This window comes from Ammospiza nelsoni, chromosome 1 (genome assembly GCF_027579445.1).
Source record: "Ammospiza nelsoni isolate bAmmNel1 chromosome 1, bAmmNel1.pri, whole genome shotgun sequence".
NCBI lineage: Eukaryota > Metazoa > Chordata > Aves > Passeriformes > Passerellidae > Ammospiza > Ammospiza nelsoni.
Window position 1 is genome coordinate 2,588,023 of NC_080633.1, and position 14,344 is coordinate 2,602,366.

Here is a 14,344-nt window from a genome sequence, read left to right on the forward strand (position 1 = left end):
CGGCGCGCTCCCTCCCCCCCGGGCCCCGCCCCCTTGGTGACGTCAGGCGCGCGGCGGTGGCGGCGGGCGCCCGCGGGGGCTGCCGGGAGCGCCCCCCCCATCCCCTCATGATCCTCGGGCGGATGCGCGGGGCGGGGATCGCCCGGGCGGGTGAGCGGGGATGGGGCTGGGGCTCGCATCCTCACGGGGAACGCGGCCTGAGGGGCACAGCCGGCCACAGGGGCCGTGGACGGAGGGGGTCTAACCAGCCCGAGCAGCTCCGTCACTCACAGGGGTCCTGGGCTGAGTGGCCTCGGGGCGTTCAGCCCCTCACGGAGGGCTTGGCATGAGGAGTCCTGGCCGGCTCTGGGGTTCTCAGTCCCTCATAAGGACCCTTCGCTGAAGGGGCCCAACCTGCCTTGGGTGCCGAGCTCCTCACGGGGTTCTTCTGCGGAGGGGTCCCGGGGTGCTCAGCCCGTCTTGGGGGCTCTGCTTTGAGGCGTCCTGGCTGGCCTTGGGGACTCTGCATTGAGGGGTCTTGGGGTGCTCAGCCCCTTTTGGGGGCCCTGCATTGAGGAGCCCTGGCTGGCCTTGGGGTGCTCAGCCCCTCTTAGAGGTCCTGGACTGGGGAGTCCTGGCTGGCCTTGGGGGCCCTGCATTGAGTCCTGGATGGTCTTGGGGTGCTCAGCCCCTTTTGGGGGCCCTGCATTGAGGAGCCCTGGCTGGCCTTGGGGTGCTCAGCCCCTGACAAAGGCCTTGGGCTGAGGGGTCCCAGCTGGCCCCAGGCTGCTGAGTGCCCCATGGGAGTGCTGGGACACTGAGGTACCGACCTGGGGGTGCTGACCCCCTGCACGATCCCCCCCCGCGGCCCTGGGGAGGCTGAGCTCCCCCTGCTCTGTCCTGTGTTATCCATGTGGGATGGCTGAGGGGGTGGCACGGGTCACAGCCCCACGGGGCTGTCCCCAGGCTGGCTGTGTGCCCTTGCCAACATCCACACGGGGTCCCCATGGCTGAGCTGCTCCAGGGTGGCTCCGAGGTGTCCCTGCTTGGATAAGCCAGACAGAGATGTGCTTGTGGGATTTTTGGGGTTAGAGGGCTTTAGGGACAAGCATCCTCCAGGTGTGCTAAAACAAACGTGTGGGGATGGTAAAACCACACCTGTGTGAGCTTCGCCTCTCTGGAGGTTTTCCCAGCTGAGTAAACTGGTTTTATCCTCCTGGTGGGCTCTGGTTTACAGGAGGACATGGGAATAATGGGCTTGGAGCTCCCTGATTTCTGCAGTGACCTCGAGCAAGTGCAGCATCACCACCCCCTGCGAGCCAGGCTGCAGCCAGTGGAGAGGCTAATTAGTGCTTTGTAGGTAATTATTTCCAGGAAAAAGGTGGCTGAGCTCCAGCTCTGCACTGCTGTGGGATGCTCTGCTCCTCACAGAATCACAGGGTGGGAGAAGTTGGAGGGTTGGAACCTCCCTGCAGATAATTCCCTGTCACAGCAGGAGCTCTCTCCCTTTTTGGAACCTGTCCCAAATCTATGGGGGGTGGCACTTTTATAACCTGCTAAAAATAGGGGCTGGGATTATAATCCTAATCCAGGAGACATGGGGGTGGCACTTTTATAACCTGCTAAAAATAGGGGCTGGGATTATAATCCTAATCCAGGAGACATTTCTCAAGGCTCCAGGGAAACCGTGCTTTAATCTTCTTTTCTTCTTCATAAGGTGGCTTTGCCTTCCCTGTAAAGCCTCTCTGCTAATCAGTTTTAATTTGTTTAACTCTTGTGATGTCTGTCCTTTGCTCCCCTGGTGAGGTAAAATCCAGGGTGAATTTAGCAGCACAAGCAGACCAGGAGCCATTCCTTGCCTTGGGGACATCCTCCTGTCACCACCTCTGCAGCCCAGAGGGGTTTTGTGTGGCTCAGGAGATAATTCAGGCCCAGGAGATAATTAATATTGTTAATTAGTTGGGCTGTTCTCTTGCTGGCCAACTCTGCAGTGGTTTTGGTGGATTAGGCTGGATCCCAACCCATTTTTAGGAAACCCTCTGTGCTGGATATTTGCAGATTGGCTGCTCTGAAAATGCCAAAATCTGGGGAAATAAAAGGGGGGAATAAAAAAGGGGGAATAAAAAATTGAGCTTCTGCCTAAAATAAATACATTTTGTGCCATTCCTGCTGCAGCCAGCTTGGAAATGTGATGCACCAATGCATTCCTGGAACCAAACAAAGAGAAAAAAGGTCCATATCCACCAGATGTGGGGTTTTGGGGGTTTCTTGTTGCTTACTTGTGGGTTTTGAGGGCTGTGGTGTCTGGGGAGCAGGGAGTGAGGGCAGGGACATTGTGGGTTTGCCCTGGGAGTTGTGGCTGCTCCGTCCCAGGCCAGCCTGGGACACTGGGAGGTGTCCCTGCCATGGCAGGGGTGGCACTGGGTGAGCTTTGAGGTCCCTTCCAGCCCAGACCATTCTGGAATTCTGTGAAATTCCCAGTTTGCCAGTGGGATTCCATGAGAATTGAAATGCCTTTTGTTCCCTCTCAGTTTCCTTTGCAGATCTGCAGCAAGGGAAGGGATTCACAAGGGAGGCAGGAGGAAACACCTGCAAGTCTTCAGGTTTATTTTTAGCTGTTTTGAAAGAAGTGAGACGTGATCACTGCCCAGGTGTCTTTTCTCTTAGCTGGGGGTATTTTGGGGAAGGAGGAGAGGGTCCCACTGAGGGAGTGGTTTGAGGAGAAGGAGTTTTCCTGTGGTGGAGCTGAGGTGAAGCTGTGTGCTCCAAAGGAAGAGCAATGTTCCTGCAGAAGCAAAGTGCCTGAAGTGCTCCAGGCTGGATGGAGCTTGGAGCAGCCTGGCCTGGTGGGAATTGTCCTTGCCCATGGCAGGGCTGTGGAACAGATGCTCTGGAAGGTCCCAACACAAACATTCCAGGATCCTACACAGACAAAACCCTCGTGCACGCAGGGCCAGGAGCAGCTTTGCTGTTCCCACAATCCCGTCCCAGCCAGGGCTGGCACCCCTCACGTTTTGGGGGTGTTGCTGCAGCTTTGGCAGCCGGGAGAGCAGAGTGGAGGAGGAAGCAGGGGGAGATTAAAGCTCAGCAGGGTTGTTCTCATTGGCCACCTTCAAATGGCAGCTGGTTAATGAAGGCTTTAGGAGCTCACAAATAGCCCAGCTCTGGCCCCAGGAGCCTGTGCTGCTGCCTCTGCTTTCCTTGGCTGGAAAGGAGCACAAGGAAAAGGTAAGGATGGGTTGGAGCCTCTCCCAGCCCCCTTCCCACTGTCTGGGGTTCAGTGGAATGATTGGAAGTGATTTGGGCAGCTTTAAATTTCTGCTGGTGTTTGCTAAGGGCAGGTGAAATTTTGGGGGAAATGAAGGGAAAGCTCTCTTTCTGGCTGGGATCTGGGACTGGGATTTGTGGAAGGGAACCTGGAAATCCATGACACCCCAATGTCACTTTTGGGGTGCTTGTAGGAGCTGGTGTGTGATGGAGAGCGTTGTTTGGGGCAGATGTGTTGTGAAGGCTGAAGGGATGAATTTGTGTCCATGAATTTCCAGGGAATGCTGAGGGCTCACCTGATGGATGATGTGGGACAGAGAGAAGAAAATGCTTTGGGTGACTGCTCTGCAAGCACTGAGTAGCATTTCCCTGGTGCTTTCTTTTGGTATTGACCATTTAGGCAAAACCTGTGTTTTTTTTGGAAATTACAGACGTTTAAGGACCAAGGGGATGGTAGGAAATTGGTTGATGGGAGAGATGGTTCCTCTCCCTTTCCTCTCCCTTTCCTCTCCCTTTCCTCTCCCTTTCCTCTCCCTTTCCTCTCCCTTTCCTCTCCCTTTCCTCTCCCTTTCCTCTCCCTTTCCTCTCCCTTTCCTCTCCCTTTCCTCTCCCTTTCCTCTCCCTTTCCTCTCCCTTTCCTCTCCCTTTCCTCTCCCTTTCCTCTCCCTTTCCTCTCCCTTTCCTCTCCCTTTCCTCTCCCTTTCCTCTCCCTTTCCTCTCCCTTTCCTCTCCTGTTCTGTGTGGCCCCAGGCTGCATTTTTCCACCTGTACCAGGAACTGATCTCTTTCTTTTTTACCATGAAACACCTGCAGATGGAGTTGGTGCTTCAGGAAATGTGGGAATAAATCCCTGAGCCTGTTCATGGCAGTGATTTCACCTGAGTTCAGATGATGTTACAAAGAACTTCTAGAGTTTGTTCAACCTTCTGGTTTTGGGGTGATGGAGCCTAATCGGGCACTGTGGTGATGGGATTGGTCCTCTCAAGGTTTCATCTCTGAGGCTGCAGCACTCAGAGGGCACTGAGCAAAAACAAAAAAAGACGAATAAAGGAATTTCTTTATGGATGATAATCGCCCGTGGGCGTTTCACTGCCCACGCTGCCGCTGCGGCACCTCCTGATGCTCTGTGCGTTAAACCCCGCCTGGGATGAGCTGCGGTCAGCCGGGGCTCCTCGGGAGCAGAGAGAAGTTGTGTAATTCACTCTCCGCGCCGTGCTGCCCCAGGGAGGAGGAGGAGGAGCGGGGATTTAGGGCTGCGAACGCGGGGTCAGCGAGAGGGAGCCCGGCGGGATTAGCCGCGGCCGCGCTGGTGAGACAGCATCGGGCTTAAGGCTGCTTGAAAAGTGATGTGTAAGGTCAGGGTGACATTGCTGTGAGCTCAGTGAAAATGGAAAGGCTTTCTCGCTGCTTGGCTGCTGCCTCCCCAGGCCGCACCCAGCCCGCAGGCTGAGGAAATGATTTTATTGCTTGCTGAAACTGAAATGGGAAGAGCTTGTTTGATTCGTTCCACTCTCACCGTCGCTTCTGGTTTGGAAACTGCTGATGGATGAGGGTCCCTGTGGTCCCCCCACACCTTTACACTGCATTTCTTCTTTTGCACATGTGGATAATTAAACTTTCCTTCTCTCCAGAGACACAGGAATGTGAAAACTCCTGTCGCTTTCCTGTCGCTTTCCTGTCGCTTTCCTGTCGCTTTCCTGTCGCTTTCCTGTCGCTTTCCTGTCGCTTTCCTGTCGCTTTCCTGTCGCTTTCCTGTCGCTTTCCTGTCGCTTTCCTGTCGCTTTCCTGTCGCTTTCCTGTCGCTTTCCTGTCGCTTTCCTGTCGCTTTCCTGTCGCTTTCCTGTCGCTTTCCTGTCGCTTTCCTGTCGCTTTCCTGTCGCTTTCCTGTCGCTTTCCTGTCGCTTTCCTGTCGCTTTCCTGTCGCTTTCCTGTCGCTTTCCTGTCGCTTTCCTGTCGCTTTCCTGTCGCTTTCCTGTCGCTTTCCTGTCGCTTTCCTGTCGCTTTCCTGTCGCTTTCCTGTCGCTTTCCTGTCGCTTTCCTGTCGCTTTCCTGTCGCTTTCCTGTCGCTTTCCTGTCGCTTTCCTGTCGCTTTCCTGTCGCTTTCCTGTCGCTTTCCTGTCGCTTTCCTGTCGCTTTCCTGTCGCTTTCCTGTCGCTTTCCTGTCGCTTTCCTGTCGCTTTCCTGTCGCTTTCCTGTCGCTTTCCTGTCGCTTTCCTGTCGCTTTCCTGTCGCTTTCCTCTCGCTTTCCTCTCGCTTTCCTCTCGCTTTCCTCTCGCTTTCCTCTCGCTTTCCTCTCGCTTTCCTCTCGCTTTCCTCTCGCTTTCCTCTCGCTTTCCTCTCGCTTTCCTCTCGCTTTCCTCTCGCTTTCCTCTCGCTTTCCTCTCGCTTTCCTCTCGCTTTCCTCTCGCTTTCCTCTCGCTTTCCTCTCGCTTTCCTCTCGCTTTCCTCTCGCTTTCCTCTCGCTTTCCTCTCGCTTTCCTCTCGCTTTCCTCTCGCTTTCCTCTCGCTTTCCTCTCGCTTTCCTCTCGCTTTCCTCTCGCTTTCCTCTCGCTTTCCTCTCGCTTTCCTCTCGCTTTCCTCTCGCTTTCCTCTCGCTTTCCTCTCGCTTTCCTCTCGCTTTCCTCTCGCTTTCCTCTCGCTTTCCTCTCCCTTTCCTCTCGCTTTCCTCTCCCTTTCCTCTCCCTTTCCTCTCCTGTTCTGTGTGGCCCCAGGCTGCATTTTTTCCACCTGTACCAGGAACTGATCTCTTTCTTTTTTACCATGAAACACCTGCAGATGGAGTTGGTGCTTCAGGAAATGTGGGAATAAATCCCTGAGCCTGTTCATGGCAGTGATTTCACCTGAGTTCAGATGATGTTACAAGGGTTTGGTGATACAAAGTTTTACCTGCAAACTCTCTCCCTGTGAGAGGGAAGGGACTGGGATTGTACCTCTGTCCCATGATTCCAAATGCCACCAGGCACAAACAGGGTTTTGTTCCTTTTAGAGAGAGTTTTCCTTAGGATTTTGGTCCCAGTGAGACCCAGCTGTGATGGAAAACATCTGGCTTCAATCATCCCAGTTTAGTGGCAGCTAAATCCCAGTTTCCTCCTTCTTTGGGTTACATCCTATGAGTTTAACCTCAGTCTCTTGAGACATGTTTCTGCACTCCCAGTGCTTTTTATCAGCTCTGAGCTTGTGATTTTGCATCATTTCAGCTTTTCCTGCATAAATTTGTACCCAAGGGTAAAAGATTGGTGCTGTTTTCAGGGGCTGAGCACTCCTGGGAATCCACAGCTGCATTTTCATGGGTGTTTCTAAGCAGAGCCATTTCTCTGTCTGTCCCCAGTCATGCAGGGACCAAGGCCAGTGGTTCTGAGTGGCCCATCAGGTGCAGGGAAAAGCACTTTGTTAAAGAAACTGCTCAAGGATTATGAGAACATCTTCGGCTTCAGCGTCTCCCGTGAGTATCCAGGGCTGGGCCAGCTCTGAGCCTGCCTCTATTTATACCTAAATGATGGTTTCTCATGGTTTGGCTGTGTCCCAGTCTGTCTGTGGGATCCTGGGGGTGTTTAAATTATTCAGGGCACCTTTTACTCCTGGTATTGAGTGGTGAGGCTAAGCTTTGTCTGGAGTAGCACCTTTCCAGGTTTAGTGACTCCCCACATCTCCAAACTCAGAGAGTAAACAAGATTCTTCTGAGTGATTCTTGACTGTGAAAGTAACAAAATTCCCCCCACATTTCTGCTTCAAAAGCCACTTGATTTTTTTTCCATAAAGCTTTGTAAGGTGTTTTTAGGTCCATTTCCAAAATGTTTTAATGTCCCAACACTGTGTACTGCAAGTAAAATTGTGCTTTGAGATCTGGATTCTCTCCACCATGAAAGAGCAAACACTGGATGCTTAAAAATCTAATGGTAGGAGAAAAAAACCTTAAAATTATCCATTTTGTGTGTGTTATCCTATGTTCCTGATTCAACTGCATCTCTAATCTCACTTCAAACTAAACCTTATTTTCTCCCAAACTGCCTCTTGGTAGAGATTTTTGCCTAGAAACCCATGTGCCACTTAGATCTTGGCATTTCTTTCATCCTGCATCATCTGTGGGTGATGTGCAGAATTTACAAGACTGTTTCTAATTTTTTTGTTCTTCTTTTTTTCCCTGCAGATACCACAAGGCAGCCAAGACCTGGAGAAGTGAATGGCAAAGGTGAGCCTGTTGCAGTCAGGTCTGTCTCATTGGACTCTCCAAATAATTCAGGTTTTCAGTTGGGTCTGTCTCATTGGACTCTCCAAATAATTTAGGTTTTCAGTTGGGTCTGTCATTGGACTCTTCAAATAATTCAGGTTTTCAGTTGGGTCTGTCACTGGACTCTTGAAATAATTCAGGTTTTCAGTTGGGTCTGTCATTGGACTCTTCAAATAATTCAGGTTTTCAGTTGGGTCTGTCATTGGACTCTCCAAATAATTCAGGTTTTCAGTTGGGTCTGTCTCACTGAACTCTCCAAATAATTCAGGTTTTCAGATCTGGGTTCTCATTTTAGGCACTGTGCTCTGAACTTGGGTGATTTGATTTTGCAAAGTTCCAGGTGGTTCTGAGGAGGTTTCTCCAGTGGCCGCTGCTTTGGGAAGTGCAGCTGCTCAATGAGATGGTTTTAGCTGTATTAATTGCTTGTGCCCAGCTGTTTTCTCATGTATTTGCATATTTAAGAAACAACCAAATGAGGTTTGTTCTTCATTTCCAGTGGCAGTTTTCCCTCTGAAGTGACAGGAAGGAATTTCAACAGAAGATAGACAAATGTTCCTTTTTAATTAGCTTGGTTTTGATGTTCCCTTTTATCTCCCTGTCTCTCATCCCATTCTGGTCTTTAATTAGAAATCCTTTAAATGAAAGGCCTCACCATTCCTGCTCTAATGTGTCCCATACCTGGAGGCAAGGGAGAAGAAGTTCCCACTGCACCAGGAGTGGGAAAGGATGTGAAAAATGGGGTAGAGCAGCATTTTTGGCCACACAGAAAACTCCAGAAAGTTTTGAGCAGGTGTTTGGACAACTGGTGTGGAAGTAGAAAGTGAATCATTGTCTAAAACAGATTTTTAGTGTCTTCTCCCCCAAAAACCCATGAGTGTCATTTTGACCATGAAGTTTACCTTCAGAATGTTAATTTCTCTCCATTTTCCCTTCTCCAGATTATCACTTTGTGAGCAGAGAGGAAATGCAGAAGGAGATTGATGCTGGGGAATTTATTGAGCACGCGGAGTTCTCCGGGAACATGTACGGGACAAGGTGGGTCAGGTGTCCCTGCCTGTGCCCCAGGGGCTGCAATTACAGGGTCTTGAACATCCTTCCCAATCCAAACTATTCTGGGATGCTAGAAAATAAATGCAGAATCTCTCCAAGCCCCTGAGGATGTTCCTGCCCAGATGTGGGAGAAATGGAGAGTTGAAGGAGAGTTGAGAAGTTCTCACCAATCCTTTCTGCTCCCTAAGTCAGTAGTGAGTTACAATAAATGATTAAAAAGCTTGAGGCAATTCCCCATGTTGGGGAAGAGAAATTGTCTTTGCAGCATATAAAAGCCATCACTTGAAAAACTAAGTGGAGAATTAAATGCATCTTGTGACCCAGATGTGTGGTGCTGTTCACAGGGGTCCGAGGAAGAGGGAAGAGATGAGGATCTGACTCCATGTTTCAGAGGCTGATTTATTATTTTATGATATGACATTAAAACTATACTAAAGGATAGAAGAAAGGATTTCACCAGAAGGGTAGCTAAGAATAGAAAAATAAAGAATTATAACAAAGGTTTGTGGCTTGGACAGAGAGTCCAAGCCAGCTGACTGTGATTGGCCATTAATTAGAAACAACCACATGAGACCAATCCCAGATGCACCTGTTGCATTCCACAGCAGCAGATAATCAATGTTTATATTTTGTTCCTGAGGCCTCTCAGCTTCTCAGGAGAAAAAATCCTAAGGAAAGGATTTTTCATAAAATGTGTCTGTGACACAGATGGGAGCATCCATGTCCATCCAGCATCCTTCAGCAGAGTCAGTGGATCTCTGGAGAGAGGAGCTCTCAGTGGTTTTGCTCTTCAGTGAAGATTATTTCCATATTTGTTACAGAATCCCAGGATAGTTTGGGTTGGAAGGGACCTTTAAGATCTTCGAGTTCCAACCTCCTGCCATGAGCAGGGAACTTCTCTCCAGGTGGTGAAGCTGTGCCAAGGCAGGAGTTTATGGACATCCCACCCATCCCTGGGATAGTCACACTGATCCATCCCCACAGCTTCCAGCATGGCTTTGCCAGCCTCTCCAGCAGGAGACAGCAGCTCCCTGCTCCACCCAGAGCTGTGACACTTGGAGCAGCTCCTCATCAAGAGCAGAGCAGGCTCTGTCCTCTCCTGCCACAGTTTGGGGAGCCCTGTGAGGTTTCCCCCCTGCTGGAGGGGACACCCCAACCCTCCCTGTGTCACTGTTATGTTTTGTGAAAAATCCTTTGCCAGGACTTTTCTCCTGAGAAGCTGAGAAGCTTCAGAAATTAAATGTAAGCAATAATTATCTGATTGCTTGGAATGTGGTTTGGATGTTGCTGACCAACAGGTGCATCTTTGATTGGTTCCATGTGAATTGTTCTTAATTAATCACCAATCCCAGTCCAGCTGTGTCACTCTCTGGGTCTGTCATGGGTTTTTATTATTCATTCCTTTCCAGCCTTCTGGTGTCTCCTTTCTCTTTTAGTGTAGTTTTAGTATACCATTTCTTTCAATATTATGTCATATCCTAAAATAATAAATCGGCCTTCTGAAATGGAGTCAAGATTCCCATCTCTCACCTCCTCCTGGGGACCCACAACAATTAATAACCACACCCTTGTGTCACAGACATCTTTTATGAAAAATCCTTTTGCCTGGATTTTTCTCCTGAGAAGCTGAGAGGCCTCAGAAATGAAATGTAACCAATGATTATCTGCTGCTGTGGAATGCAACAGGTGCATCTGTGATTGGTCTCATGTGGTTGTTTCTAATTAATGGCCAATCACAGTCAGCTGGCTCAGACTCTGGTCAGTCACAAGATTCCATTTCTATTCCTTGGTAGTCTTCTGATCAAATCCTTTCTTCTATCCTGTAGTATAGTTTTAATATAATATATATCATAAAATAATAAATTGTCCTTCTGAAACATGGAGTCAGGTGCTCATCTCTTCCCTCCTCCTGTGACCCCTGTGAACACGCCCTCAGCCCTGGGCTCTCTGACCCTTCCCTGTGTGCTGTGTCCCCAGTAAAGGAGCTGTGCAGGCCGTGCAGGCCCAGAACCAGATCTGTGTCCTGGACATCGACATCCAGGGCGTGAAGAACATCAAGAGGACGGAGCTGAACCCCATCTACATCTCGGTGCAGCCGCCCTCCATTGAGATCCTGGTGAGCGCCCGCCTTGCTTTGCCGTTAGCGCTTAGAGGTAATCAGCAGCCACAGCTCCCCTTCCCTCTGCAGGGCCCTGCTCTAGCTGGGAACACATTCCAAACAAATCCCTGTAGGAGTGTGCCACAGAGTGACAAACTGTCCTTTGTCCCCTCAAAAAGAAAAGAAGCCCAGAAGTTTCTTTTCTCAATTAGGTAAAAAGACATCTCATAGGCTTAGTGGACTTTACCTCAAACTTAAGGATAGCTCATTGGACAGGAGCCAACAAGTCCTGCCTGGGCAATTTACTAGAAAAAGAGGAGAACAAAGCAACTAATGGCTTTTGTGAGGTGTTTTATCAGGAGCAAGAACTTCTGACACTTGGCTCTTATCTCGCTGTTTATTAAACCTTTTTGTTTCCAACACTGCAACAGAAGCCATCCTGCTGATTTTTATGCCTCCAAGGGTAGCTGAGCTATCTTGGGTGTGTTATAGAGCTTTTGAGACCTGGCTCAAGGAGGCCACTATAACATATCTCCACCCAACCCAGCTCCCCAGCCTCTGGCTCTCAGGGATAAATCTTCCTGTGGTTTGTTTTTTGAGTCCTTCCTCAATGTTTTCCACACCTTATGAACTCCATTGCAGCATGGCCAGTCTTTAATTAATTGTGCTTCATGCTGTGCTGAGACTTGCCTCCACAGTTAAAATGAAACCCAGGGAGGCTGGTTCTGTGCAGCACCCTAAATTCTGCCTCTCTGTCTTGCCCTGTGTAAGTGATTGCAGTGGGACTCTTGCAGCAGTGGAATCACTGTCGTGGTTCAGAGAGGGATGAGGCCACATGAGGACAACTCCTGACTCTCCCCTCTTGCTCTCAGTACATCAGGCAGGCTCTGTTTCTCGTTGAGTTTGTGGAGGAGGAAGCCAGCAGCACCAGATGCCAGACCCCAGCAGAGAGATCTCATTTCCAGCAGTACCTGGAAAAATAAATAAATGAGAGGGAGGTAAAGGCAACCTGGGACCCTGAACTGTGGGTAGGAGATCTCGAGCCCAGTTTGGCCACTGGTTTGCACGGGGCTGTAAGTGAGGCCCCTCAGTCACCCTTTGCAGGGTGTTCTCACAGACAGCACTGCCTGAGGGTGGGGGTGGTTTGTGCCTGCAGCTCTCAGAGCTCTCATTCCCTTCGTGTCTCTGTCCTGGCTGCAGGAGAAACGGCTCCGGGACCGAAAGACGGAGACAGAGGAGAGTTTACAGAAACGTCTGAGTGCAGCCCGCGTGGACCTGGAGCTCAGTGAGTCCTTGCAGGGGTGCCTGGGGGATTTGGGAGCTGGTTCTGGTGGGAACAGCTGATTTGTGCTCTCCAGCAGCGCTGGCAGGGCTTGCCATGAGCTGACTTGGATCACTGCTGCAGTTCCCACTGCAGTTCCTTGGGGCTGCTTGGCAGAGCAGTTCATTAGCAGCAGCTGATCTAATAATAATACTAAAAAATCTTATTAAAATGTCATGGGGCTTTGTGCATGAGAGCTGACACAGGGAAGAAAAATTGTCCTCTAACTCTGTCCTCATCTCCTTCCCCAGGTAAAGAGCCTGGGCTGTTCGACCTGGTCATCATTAATGATGATTTAGAAAAGGCCTATTCTGAATTGAAGGAGGTGCTGCTGGAGGTGAGTGAGTCCTTGGGGATTTTCCCACCTCATTCCTGGCCCAGGCAGGTGAGGGTCTGTTCTCAGGCAGCCACAGAAATGTCACCTCATCCCACACCTGGTCTGCTTTGAGCTGCTGAGGGACAGGCTGAGTACAAGTGATGGATCAGGGAGGGGAAAATTAATCCAACACAATCCTGAGTTGGGGCAAAATAAACATCCCTGGATGACAGAGAAGGGGATTCCTGTTTCTGGAGCTTCCAAGTCAAACCTTGCCCTGTCCCTAAGGGTGAACTCAGGGCTTGGTTCTGGGATGTCATGAGCTGGTCTGAGTTGTTGGTTGTCACCATGATATTTTCTGAAAAATCCCTTTGCTAGGATTTTTCTACTGAGAAGCTGAGAACCCTCAGAAACAAAATGTGAACAATAATTGTCTGATTGCTTGGAATGTGGTCTGGAGGTTTCTTACCAACAGGTGCATCTTTGATTGGTCCATGTGAATTGTTTTTAATTAATCACCAATCCCAGTCCAGCTGTGTCACTCTCTGAGTCTGTCACGGGTTTTTATTATCATTCCTTTCCAGCCTTCTGATGTCTCCTTTCTTTTTCTTTAGTGTAGTTTTAGTATAGCATTTTCATATAATATAAATATAATATGAATATATATATAACATGAATATAAATATAATATAAATACAATATAAATATATTATAATATACATATAAATATAGCATATATCAACCTTCAGAGAACTTGGACTCAGATTCTCATCTCTCACCTCATCCTGGGACCCACAACACCACCACAGTTGGTCGCTCCTGGTCTCCTAAGCTGTGACACCAAGAGCTGTTTCCCACAGAGTGGCAGATCCTCAGCCTCTTTCCTGATCTTTCCTGCAGGAAATCAAGAAGACTGAAGAATCCAGGAAGTCCTGAGCTGGCCCTGCTTGGCCGTTTCGATTTTGCACATCATTCCCGAAGCACGTCGCAGCGTTTTATTCCAAGAGACATTCCCTGTAGGCTGCTCCTACCCCCAACTCTCCCTAGGATGTTTATATTAAAAGGAAAGAAAAGGAAACCTGGTCATGCTTGTGCTTCTGTTCACTGCATGCTCAGCACGTGCTCCCTCAGGTTTGTACCTCTGGGTTCTTTGGGAGCTGCCCAAGGGCTGAGCCCCTCTGGAAGGCAGCAATAAATCCCTTTTCCTAGGGGGAATCCTCTGCATCCAGTAACTGTTGCTTGTGCAGGTCTTGTTCTGAGACCTAGAGAGCTTTGCACTTCATTTCCCAAGTTTTCTGTAGCTTTAACATTGATGTTTTCATGAAACTTCCAAGCCCTTCAGTCCCTCCAGCAGAACATATCCTGAGTGTCCTTGGGTTGGTTTCTCACACTGAAAACAGTGGGGACAAGCTGGGAGGGCTGGGGGTGTTCCCTGGAGAGGAGAAGGCTCCAGGGAAAGCTTTGAGCAACTGAAGGGGCTCTGGGAGAGCTGGAGAGGGACTGGGGACAGCGCATGGAGGGACAGGACACAGGGAATGGCTCCCACTGCCAGAGGGATATCGGGAAGGAATTCCTGGCTGGGGGGGTGGGAGGCCCTGGCACAGGTGCCCAGAGCAGCTGTGGCTGCCCCTGGATCCCTGGCAGTGCCCAAGGCCAGGCTGGACAGGGCTTGGAGCACCCTGGGACAGTGGAAGGTCCCTGCCCATCCAGGGGATTGGAACAAGATGGGCTTTGAGGTTCCTTCCATCCCAAACCCTTGTGTGCTTCCCTTCCATGGAACGACCACACTCTGTCCTAGAGGGGGTGACTTCAGCTGCTTCCCCCCAAACCCCACAGCCCACTGGGCCCTGCAGTGCCAGGCTGGGATATTTTCTTACCCAAACCACATTTTACCAGAGCAGGTTTGTACCTAAACACTTCATTTTTGGGTTTCATCCTCTCTACATCCCATCCCTCTGCAGCACCTCTTGGTCCAGGTCATCTCCAAACCTCCATCCTCCCCTTTATGGGGACAACAAGCAGAAACTCTCCTTGGGCCACCCTTTCAGTACCTCACATTCACATCCATGACTCCATGATTATTTT

General features: G+C 50.0%; 1 protein-coding gene across 4 annotated transcripts; it reads left to right on the forward strand.

Annotated features, from left to right (window-relative positions):
- The first annotated feature begins 32 nt into the window (after positions 1-32).
- On the forward strand, positions 33-13,336 carry GUK1 (guanylate kinase 1). 4 transcript variants are annotated; one of them, XR_009419052.1, is made up of 8 exons: positions 33-150; positions 6,575-6,688; positions 7,394-7,435; positions 8,413-8,509; positions 10,502-10,677; positions 11,823-11,907; positions 12,195-12,280; positions 13,160-13,307. XR_009419052.1 is itself a non-coding variant. In XM_059479021.1 (8 exons), the coding sequence occupies exons 1-8, from the start codon at positions 108-110 to the stop codon at positions 13,193-13,195; spliced, it is 642 nt and encodes a 213-aa protein (XP_059335004.1). In that variant the 5' UTR covers positions 33-107; the 3' UTR covers positions 13,196-13,336. The 4 variants fall into 4 exon arrangements, 3 of the variants coding, with proteins under 3 accessions (XP_059335004.1, XP_059335022.1, XP_059335013.1); XM_059479021.1 differs by having other exon boundaries at positions 10,502-10,640; positions 13,160-13,336; XM_059479039.1 differs by lacking the exon at positions 33-150 and adding an exon at positions 1,306-1,339 and having other exon boundaries at positions 10,502-10,640; positions 13,160-13,336.
- The last annotated feature ends 1,008 nt before the right edge of the window (positions 13,337-14,344 follow it).